Here is an 11609-nt window from a genome sequence, read left to right on the forward strand (position 1 = left end):
ATGGGGTTGCAAGAGTCGGACACGACTTAGCAACTAAACCGCCAAGACTAGTCAGCACTTTCTGTTACATATTTTAATAAAAGGCTCTGTCTGGTGAAGTGGTGAGGACCTTCAGGCCTTTCCTATCCCTCTTTCATTCTCTAATCTTCACCCTCTGTCTTCCTTTCTCTTTCTCCTAATGGGCCTTCATCACTTGGCAGGGATTATGAAAGCGTTTAAAATCTTACCACCCACACCTCCAGCTCCTCTCGTGCTCTCCTCCTAGACCTCTGCAATGCTGCACATGCTGTTCTCTTGACCTAAAGGACCCTTCACATGTTGAAGGAAAGCCTCCCTATCCTTTCTGATTAGCTTCCCTGTAAGCAGTCTTTCTTCTTAGAATCTTACATCATAGCAAGTGTCCAGCACAGCAATGATCGCAACGACTGTACCACAGCAACACTTTTTGTTTCCAGGTCCATTATCCTTCAAGCAGAATTTTACTCAGGGAAAGAACCTAACACGTGAAATAAGAACCTGTTTCTACTGCTTTTTGCTGAGGCAGTCTCTCTGGTTTCAGGGTTCGCTCAAGGGATGTTTTGAGGATTATGCTTTTAAAAGCATATGAAGTATTTTACATGTTAAACCTAGCATTTAGCAAGCACAAAAGAAGAAAAGCTGTATATTTTCATTATGACATATTACTATTATCATACTCTAGAACATATTTTATAGAAAATACATTAGAGATATAATGGAGAACAAATACTCATGACAGGACATGTATGGCTAACAAACTAATGGGAATATGAGATGTGGGATCAGATCAGAGGAGCAAAGCTGAGGACAGAAATTAAATTTGGCAATAATATGCAAGGTGATGTTTAAGGCCAATATGTTGGGTGGTATTTTTGAGAGAAAAAGTTTAGAGAAAAGGAAAATGGATACACAGAATTTTGGAAATCATCAATATTGAGGTTATAATATTATATTTTTTTTAATTCAAATATATTCAGTAAATGGTTTAAATTATTTTTTAACTTGTGTCAACATTAAAAATATGTGCATATATATTACCTGAATTTAGGAGAAGATCTAAGGCCTTCAATCCAACTGTTGTCAGGTTGACACTGGCATTATGAACCGTTAGCATTTTAAGAATCATTCTGTAAGTAAAAACAAAAATCAAGATCATCCTAGATGTTTACTCTTTTAGATATTGTCTTTTACTCACCTACATTTTTATTTATCTCATTGCACTTCATTCCCTATATTGAAGCTAATGTGTTTTTTCCCTATAAAGCTGAGCCAGGCTTACAATGATTAATAGGGAATTATTATGAGTCTCAACAGAAAAGTTATAACTTTTTCCTCAAAATATTTAAGTTCAATTATTAACTATTTCACTCAATTCTGTATTCAAAATAATACAGAACTAAATGTACTAAGGGATTAGTCATTTTATATGTGATATAAACTTGTGAATTTTATGTGACACATATTTATGTATTAAATTATAGAGATGTAATTAAAATGTTAGCTTGTATACAAAAATTAAAAACTATTTGAATATTTAAATTATTGACTTTTTACTATTTTTAAAAGAGAAATTGACATTACAGAAAGTGAACCTAGTATATCAGTAATATTCAGTTAGTTCAAATACATTTGATTTGAGCCCCTGAGTTATTAATTTTAAAATATATAGTCTGTAGTCTATTCCTACTCAGGGCTGATAAATTTTAAAATATACAATCTATAGTTTATTCCTACCCAGTGCTGTTTGGCTTTCTATTGTTAGAAAATAGAGCTTCCATGGCTTCACTTAGATTCAAGAAACTCGAGACATGGTCTCCAGCGATGCGGTAAGAAATCGAGAGACTCCTTCAACTCTGTTAATTCTCCTCCTACCTATGCTGCCCCTACCTCTTCTTGAATCATTCCCACTATTCCTGATATCATTACCACACAAGAGATTTCTCCATAGTACTGTAAGCCTTTAGGGGAGAAAAAATCCTTGAATATAAAGAGATATGTTTTACATATCTCATATTGGCTGGAAATGATCTAATATACTCCACTATAGAGAAGAGTGTATCTATATTGTTCACACTACTTCTGGCCTAAAGGAGGGGTGTAATAAATACAGGATGAACAGAAGATGAATAAATGATGAGTGAGCAAATAAATGAATGAAAAGAAACTTCCTGCAGAAACATTCACGTAAGTTAACTGGAACATTCAGTTTGTACTAAAATATGACTAAGTAAGTTTTCTAAGTCTCCCAAAAGTTACAGATTACAAAGCTTTGGGGATTTTGGAAATTCTCATCCAAACCAAGGGACACATAACATTATAACTATTAATTGCAGGCATATTTTGCCTAATTCTTTGTTAAATGCTGTATTCTTTATTACTGACATAGAATTTCAGGGATTAGTTTGGAGATGAGAATATCTATTATTTGTAAATAGTCTCTTTGCAAAGCACACTCTTTAATGCTAGAAACTGAAAAACAGCAACTCATATTTATCAAAGATGGAAAAATACACAAGCATAGGTATACTCGCCTATGAACAAACAGCTCTTACTTGTCTAAATTTGCAGCCACAGTTAAAACTAATACAGATGTAAAATTTAGTTTTGCATTAATTATGTTCTCCACAGCAATATATCTTTGGAAATCATAGTATTCACTTTTCTCAGGTAAAGAAAAGTCACATTAAGTATAAAGAATACCTAAACTTGATGACAGAAGATATTTTATTAAATGTCAAGAAACAAAAAAGTTATCCAAAAGTTATCCAAAGTTTTCCAAAAAGGATTTTCTTGTAAACACAAGAAAAATTTTCTTAACTAACTATGGCTAAAGAAGTAGTCTCATTTAAGAAGTCATTGTGTTGAAAACTGCAATAACATAGCTAGTAAATAGCTATCAAGATTTGGTGGCAAATGTGCTGAAAAATAATTTCTTCTTTTTCCTTCATTTTGAAAGCTGCAGTTTAAGCTCATTAAATATATACATATGAATATACATAAATGTGCTTTTTAAAGACACTAAAGCATATATTTCTAAATTACTATTTAGAGAACATTTTAGCTTCCATATGTTTGTTTTGAAGAAGTAGTGGTTTGTGTCCTGTGTGTGTGCTAAGTCGCTTCAGTCATGTCCTGCTAGGTGCAACCCTATGGACTGTAGCCACCAGGCTCCTCTGTCCATGGAACTCTCCAGGCAAGAATACTGGAGCGGGTTGCTGGGCCTTCCTCCAGGGGATCATCCCAACCCAAGGACTGAACCCAGGTCTCTTCAGTCTCCTGTATTGGTGGTAGGGTTCTGTCCTAGGAGGCCAGTGTTTTGTGTCAATTCTACCATTAAAAAGTAAAAAAAAAAAAAAAAAAAGACATCTTTTATTCACTTGAATTCATAAGCATTCATCAACAATCTACAATTTAATCAATTGTATGACTATTATTATATTATTAAAATAATAACAACACCTAACATTTTACCTCAAATGTTAGCTTTCTAAGCTGTCTATAAATGTAAATCATTGATTCAAGGAAAACTAGATGTATTTTAAAGGATTTTTATCAGTTTGGCTTGAAGTGCAAATACAATGTATCAAGAAAAGGGCTGTCATACAGATATTTAGTACAGTATATTTTTACATACTTACTGGTGAACCCCAAGGACTTCCCAATCATGTCCAATATCATGGGGTCCCATTAAGCTTTGCATTGTATTTGGGCAGATTTCTATTAATTTGCATAAAAGTGACCAACCCACCTAAAAATAAAGGCAAATATTCACATTTTAAAACAAACACTCATATATGCAACATATTTAGTCAAAAAATCTCTTCATTATTAATAGACTAGGTGACTATTATTTTAAAATAGTTATTTTACAACAAAATTATACTAAAAAGAAGTATAACAAAATCATACTCAAAAAGCAAGTCATATAATTAGAAAACATATTTCTCCAAAAATCTACTGAAAAGGCATACAAAAGTAGCATTTCTGAATGATGAAGGAAACAGACTGCCTATTGTCTAAATAAAAAGCAATAAAATAAAACTTTAAAAATAGTTTTAGAGGACATACCAAGACTATGACGGTACAAGAAAGGCCAGTCTCTGGGCTTTGTTCTTTTTAAGGCACATCCACCTAACAGAATTTATTTTAAATATTTGGGACTTTAATTAAAGGAAGAAATGAAGTAGTTTGGAATGAGAGATTAGGAAAAGCCAGAAATTTTGACAGCCAAGTGTAAAGTATCAGAAAAGACTGCTCCCCAGATAATAAAGCTAGGACAAATGGCAAGAGAATTAGCACTGTCTGATGGCAGTGTAACATCCTTCACAGGTAAAAGAGAAAGGCACTACGAGATGGAGAGTAGGTAGAACTTTTCAATGGACTGCTCTAGACTTCTTCAGTGTACCTAAATATGGGTTGATGAGGTCAAGACATCACAAACGTCCTTTAAGTCTTTCATATTTCCAAATGAATTATGATTTTACTGATGCCTTTTAAATATGCCTTCATTCAGTTCACTTATACAAGTGATGCCAGATCGAATACGTTGCTCTTTACTTTTAAAAAATACATTTTTAAATATTAATGATATTTTAATTCCAAACTGGAGATTAACTCACTCTTCCTGCCATATATTTCTCTCCAAATGTAAGGACTCTTCAATTCTTTCTACTATGTTACAAAACTATACTCGATATGGTCAGAAAAAGAAGATGCACAGATATTTAGTTCTACAGATTAATGGAGAAGTGCCTAACCATGATGTGTGATAAATACCAAAATTTAATACGAATTTTGAAAGCTGGATTCACTATCAGCTAGAGTTGCTCAGGGAAGAATATAATACCGAAAAAGTGTGATGAGTCAAAAGAACTATAAATTTGGTCACTTAAAACAGTGAAATGGAAACTTCTAAAACTGATAAGCTATGAGGAAGAGAAATAAGATGCTAAATATTGAGGAGGCTGCCAGAGAGGGGCCCATTGCTAAATGTGACTGAATGTGTGAGTTGGAGCTGAGTGGCAGAGTTGAATGACCAGGGGAGAAATTTCTATGCATCTGAAGAGGAATAATGGCACACATTTCCTAACTGTTTACAGGGGTAAACAAGGGGTATTTAATATGATAAAAGTGTTTATACAAGAGTTCTTTACAAATACTATTTCCAGATCTTTTCTGGACTAAGCATGAATTGCTTTACTCTGTCATTACTTCCTCTTACACAATTTCAAATTCCTTGAAAAGGAAGCAATTTTTGACAGCTATTTTTACCTAAATTTGAGTAGACATCCTCCTCCACATAAGCCGAACAGATATTGACAATCCAGATGCCATAGAAACTGGCTATTTCTGTGCTTTCATAAAATATATCAAGATTTTTTCATCTAAGTATTTCAAAAGTAACATTTGGAACAGTTTCTGGTGGGAAATAAATCATAAATCACACAGGATGCTATACTCATCTCTGCACCTGCATGGCTGACTCAAGGAGAAAACCTGTTTTGCTTTGGTTGGTGAAATAGCAGCATCAGTAAAATTGCTTTGCAAAAAGACTGAAGCAACTGAGCTTCTATGATTAAACAGAATCGCTAGCTGCAAAGTAGAGGTAACAACTGATCCATTAATGTATTCAATTAAAAGCTTATCTTTCAAAAAAAGAAACCTCCCATCTTGGACAGTCGTAATACAATTATAATTATTCTGTAAACTCAAGTTATCTAATTAACGCACAATGGGAAACATCTAGGGTTTAAAGAAAATTTTAGTCACTTGCATATATTTCACTCAAATCAAAGATGGAAACTGTGTGAATAAAGTAATGTAAAACTGAAGAACACTGAGAAATGTTCAGATGACTTGCAGGAAAAGAGATTTATAAGATAAATAGCCTAACTACCAATTGTCTAAAGACTATGATTTATTAAGGAGAACTAATAAAGTGTGAAAAGACATTGAAAATAAAAATTCAGAGTCAGGAATGTCATGTTAAATTCTGAAAACAAACCTTGATGTTCATATTTGAAGGGTAATTTAATTCCCTAAATTCAAGTGCTTTTACTTCAGTACTTTCAGCTGATTCAATGTATAAAGCTTTAAAGTATATCTATATTAATTTCACCAGTAATATGCATAAATTTGAAGAAGACAATATTTTCTTTTAAGTAGAGTATTAAAACATCCCTTTGATAAGATCAATGATAATTTAAATCAATAACGTCAGTAGGCATAGCATGGCCACAATATTTGTGCCAAACCACTATACTCTTTAGTTATATAAAAAGTTTGTGAATTCAGCACCTATTATATTATGAAAAAAAGATTTTGAAGGTGTGTGAAACTTGAGTTCTGACTCTGTTACTAGCTCTGTGGTCCTAAATGAGCTACTTACTCTGAGAAAGAAATACTCAGTGAGATTTCTGAGAGGGAAGCAGATTTCATCAAGAATCAAATGATAACTACACAAACATAATGCCTTTTGCAGGTTAATATACTGCGCTGCAACAAGTAATTCTATTCCATTAAATCACCAAATCAAAAGACAATTCCTTATTTTCTTCCATACTTTGTCTTTGGTACCTACTGGGCAAGGATATTGAATGACATTCATAACTACCCAAAACAAACATGTCTGGGATCTGGCAGTTTCTAAAATGAGGAAAAATTAGGAGGTGGTATGTTGCAGACTCCCTTGGATTCTCAAGTCTAGCACTAGCTCCTCTGCAGACCAAGCCTACCCAGGGCCCAGTGTTCAAAGTTGTGCCTGGCAGAGGAGACTCTGCCAAGAACAGAATCCGAGGAATGGGGTCTGACAGACAAGGCAATTTTGAACACCAAAGCAGAGGCGAGTAAGAAGGATGATGTGGGTGGAGAGCAGCAAGCACAAAAGGCCAGTGCGGGAGACTGAATGTTTCATAGGCAAAATTTCAGACACTGGGTGTTAAAAGAATAGTGTCTTTATCATGCCTCCGTTTTTTTCTTGATCTTATTTGCTAACAGCCTGAAAATCAATAGTCAGATGGGATATACTTCAGTTGAAGAAAAATAAAAGTAACCATTTATCTCACATATATATATCTTCATATAAAAGAAGCTAGGCATATGGTTCACCAAAGCTAGACATAGCTGGACACAGAGATAAGCATAAGATAATTGATACAGACAGAGATTCAGATAATTCTTACATCGGTCTAGCCTCTCAAGTAGATATTAAGAAACATTGCACCTCGATAGAGTTCAAGGTTCAATTCTCTTTCCGTTTAGAATCTAACATGCAAATGAGAAACCTAGCACTACCCAAATCTCGAAATCTACAAAGAAGTTCCCCAAATCTCAAAATCTACAAAGGAAGTTAACCTTCAGCAGTAATTTTGTTTTGACGGTGTATCAGACTTAATTTTCATCTTAAGGCTCCTTTTCAAATATATCTGATATATTTAACAAATTTCAGGGTTATGACACATGTTCTAAAAGGTTCACTTTTACATTCATTTTATATGAAAATAGTTGAGAAGTACAGATTTAAACTTACAAGGGACTCCTAAAACATTACTCTCTTAAGATAATACAAGGTGTACTACAACTAAAGAAGGTTAGAAATCTGTCTTCAAGTTTAAAAAAGAAAACCTTAAACCTATGAGAGTTTGCCAGTAACTTCAACTCATTAATTTAATTATTAATTCTATTACTGTTAATTATTCCTCTTTCCCAAACTATTCACAATGGTGTCATCTCTAGAACATGCTGTACATTAGGAAGAATCTTAGATTAATTTCTTTTGAACACTTAGGAACAAATCTAGCCAATGAAAGAAACCAAACCTCAATCCATTATTATTTCCCTCCCATCACCATCCATATTCTGTCAGTTAATTATATAAAGTTACATCTTAATGATAATTAAGGAGCACAGAGTAGGCCCTCTTACACAGTTAACATTTGATAATGATTTAACAATGCTTCCTATCTTAAAACCACAGACAGTGGTTTGTCAGGACAAATCTCAGAAATAACCCTGAACTCTGGGTACAAAGTATCAGTAGAAAAACACCTATTTCCGAAGAAGGGGAAATGGGAGAAATGAAAGCAACTCTTTTACCTGCTGCACACTTGCGACTCTCATATACGAGTCCAAGACGATCAACAGAGGCACGTGGACATTTTTGTCTTGAAATAACTTGGAGGCTGGAAAAGAAGGGGGTTAAGGAAAAGGAGCAAAGTCACGATTCATGGCACCCCTTTTAAGTCTGAAGAGGAGGGAGAAAGCAGAAGAAGTGAGCGCAAGACCTTCCTAGAATTTTAGAATTGTCAGCTCTTGTTTGCCCCAAGAAATAGAGAGCTTTCGACTTCTCAAGAGTGCAGGTTTGTGCGGCCACAAAGTTGGGAGGAGAAAGTTTGTTAAAAAGGCCTGGGAGAGCGGGAGGCTGGGGAGCGGGGTGGGGGGGGGGGGGGGGGTCGGGGGAGCGGCGGGCGGTGCGGGCGGTAAGGAACAGTTTCCAGACAAAAGATTACCGTGATCGGCGTAAGTAAACACCAGCATATCCTCCAGGATTTGAACCAGCGTCTCTATCTGTTTTCCTTCCTGGACATTGTTCAGCCTAACTATCAACTTCTTCACAGATTCCTCGTCCTCCTCCTCGCACCCCTGGCAGCTGCCACTGGCCATGACCGACCCTGCTCCAAACCGGCCGCCCCTCCCGCACTAAGGCAGGCCGCTCCGGGAAGGAAGGAGACGAGCCCAGCTCACCGGCCGTAGCCAGCACTCACAGCCAGCCGCATCAGCACCCACGCCCGCCTGTTTATGCGAAGGCGGCGGCTCCCGCCCTCTCTCGGAGCCCTCCTCCTCAGCGTCCTCCTCCCCCACGCAAGGCCAAAACCCCGAGCAGGAGCCTGCAGGAGAGAAGGCCGAGGTGTGGCCCAGCGCCGAACCTTGCCGGGTGGGCAGGACTCAGCGAGAGCGGCCCGCCCGAGTGAGGCCGCGCCCGTGGCCCCCGCGCGGCCGAGTCGAGACCCTGGGTGGGCGCAGCCTCCCGGGACCGGATCCCGCCTGCCCCGGTGGTGGGGCCGGGAGTCGCGCAGAAGAAACCGACTCAGCGGACTCTGCCGAACGCCCAGGCCCCAGGCACTTCAGAGGCCCGGGAGGCGTGCGGTCCTCACCCCGGGCCACCCCTTGACCCGCCAGCCTGGTCTCCTGCAGCCCGCGGAACCTCTGGGAACTAGGAAGAAGAAAGAAGCCGCCGCAGATCTCCAGATCCAAGAATATAAATCGGGGCCTTGGGAAAAGAGAACGCCGCCCAGTTGGCCCCTTTTAGGAAAACGTTCTCTTTGGAGTTCCCCCTATTGGGAGATGAGGAATTCCCACCCCCCCGCCCCCCAGGATGGACATAGTTAAGCAACCAAAATGTGCTTTTCTGTGGTTGCTGCGACTTGTTTGTAGGAAAGGAGATAAAGACATTTTTCCTGTTAACTGAGTCTCTGTTGACCAAAAGGCCACGAAAATTAACTTTTGAAAATTTGAGTTTGCACTAGGTAAGATTCTGAAAATTGGGGCACACCAAAAAGTAATGGATTCTCATTGCAATTGAAACTAAAGAGAAACAAACACATGGTAAATGATTTGAACAGGTGACCTAAACATTGTTCTGTTGATATTCAAAATTACTAAAGTGTTTGAAATATATATATATAGTAATGTGTTTTTCAAGAAGAGAAACCTGAGCAAGAAAAAAGAAAGACAAGGCTGGGCAGAGATGACCTATTGCCCTCAGATCTGTCCTGGAATAGGGGTGAGGTCATTCAGAAAGAAGATTGAACTAGAAGTTAGTACTTCACAATTTAAATCCTTTTATTTCACTTCTGGTACCCAGTTCTGACGACAATTTTGAAATAGGTAAGACAGCTACTTACCCTTCTTTTACTGATGAGGAAATGGAGATTTAGAGGAGTCTTAATTTAAGGAAAGCATTGTTGGTTGTCACAGGGTTGGGAAGTTGAGTCAGGACTTAAATGCAGGTAGATGTCTTAACCTCAAACTGAAGGTTCTTTATACTCTACCACTTTAATCAAGTCATGGCAGTGTTTACCTTAGGGCTTCCCTCATAGCTCACTCTACCAACAGTGCAGGAGACTCCGGTTTGATTCCTGGGTCCCCTGGAGAAGGGATAGGCTACCCACTCCAGTATAGTTAACAAAATGAAAAGGCAAACTTCAAGCACAAATTCATAATAGAAGTAGTGTTCAGTGGAAAATCAAATGGTTCTGGAACAGTTCACTAGCTTCCTGGGAAGAAAAAAATAAAACAGACAATGCTAATTGCATCAAATTACCAAAACAAATTCCAGCTGGATTAAAAAGTTAATGAAAGTAACTAAAAATAAAATGTAAATTAACAGTTATTTAATCTTGGTATGCTGCTAAGTCGCTTCAGTCATGTCCAACTCTGTGCGATCTCATAGACAGCAGCCCACCAGGCTCCCCCTGTCCCCGGGATTCTCCAGGCAAGAACACTGGAGTGGGTTGCCATTTCCTTCTCCAATGCATGAAAGTAAAAAGTGAACGTGAAGTCGCTCAGTCGTGTGTGACTCTTCGCGACCCCACAGACTGCAGCCTACCAGGCTCCTCTGTCCATGGGATTTTCCAGGCAAGAGTACTGGAGTGGGGTGCCATTGCCTTCTCCCAATCTTGGTATAAGGAAACATAAAAACTAAGAAAGAAACTACAGATTGATATATGTGACTCCATAAAAATTCAAATTTTCTGCAATCAAAGAAAACATAAAACTAAAAAAGCAAATGTCAAACTGAACAAAAAATATAATACATATGACAAAAACAATTAGGCTTAATCTTTTAAAAAGTTGTTACAAATCAGTGAGGGGAAATCACACTCTACAGGTACCCCAGAAGAAAAATGGATTAAATTTTTGAGCCAGAAATTCACTGTGAATGGGTAATAAGTATAAGAAAAGTATATTCATAATTATACAAAAATTGTAATACATAGCTATAAAATGTAATTTTCTGTGTATATGAGTGTACAATAATAATGAGAGAGAGAACTGGGAATACATTCCAAAAATATTTCTAAAACCTTTATGAAGAAATTATTAAACTATATTAAAAGGCATTATTAACAAGGTATAAATAAGTGAATAGGCCACATCAATTAATGAGAAGTTTAACTACCAAAAAGGTGCCAATTACCCCACAGAGTAATAAAAAAACAGACTAATGAAAATCTAAGCAAGATAGCACGTTGTTGTTGTTGTTTTTTTTCAACGAAACAGACAGGCCTAGAACAGAAGAGACACTTTTGAAAAAGGACAAAGCAGAATTGCCCAATTAGACATTGAATCAGGGAGTCTTAACAGCCTTTATCAGTTTGCCAATGTGGAAAAAGCGCCTGGCAATGTCTTCCTGTGAATTAGAAAAATGTGCGCCTCCTTCTAGGCAGACACAGTTCTGTATCAGGGTGCACAAAGGCAGGATTTGGACTTCAGACTCCACTCATCCTGTCACCCTGGTGTCCTAATGCAAGGTATATGAAGGTATACAAAGGTATATGAAGCAATGCGTTGACTGTTATTATGCTGTAAGA

General features: G+C 37.3%; 1 protein-coding gene across 1 annotated transcript in view; it reads right to left on the minus strand.

The window, feature by feature from the left end:
• LRRK2 (leucine rich repeat kinase 2) overlaps nucleotides 1–8679 on the minus strand; it is a 214171-nt gene extending 205492 nt beyond the window's left edge. Inside the window, exons 1-4 of the mRNA XM_068971009.1 lie at nucleotides 8526–8679; nucleotides 8113–8198; nucleotides 3657–3766; nucleotides 1057–1145 (exon numbers count right to left, since the gene is read on the minus strand). Of these exons, the coding sequence (XP_068827110.1) occupies nucleotides 1057–1145; nucleotides 3657–3766; nucleotides 8113–8198; nucleotides 8526–8679 (439 nt within the window). The remainder of the gene's footprint in view (nucleotides 1–1056; nucleotides 1146–3656; nucleotides 3767–8112; nucleotides 8199–8525) is intronic.
• Nucleotides 8680–11609: the final 2930 nt, after the last annotated feature.

The sequence above is a fragment of the Capricornis sumatraensis genome, chromosome 4 (genome assembly GCF_032405125.1).
Source record: "Capricornis sumatraensis isolate serow.1 chromosome 4, serow.2, whole genome shotgun sequence".
Taxonomy (NCBI): domain Eukaryota; kingdom Metazoa; phylum Chordata; class Mammalia; order Artiodactyla; family Bovidae; genus Capricornis; species Capricornis sumatraensis.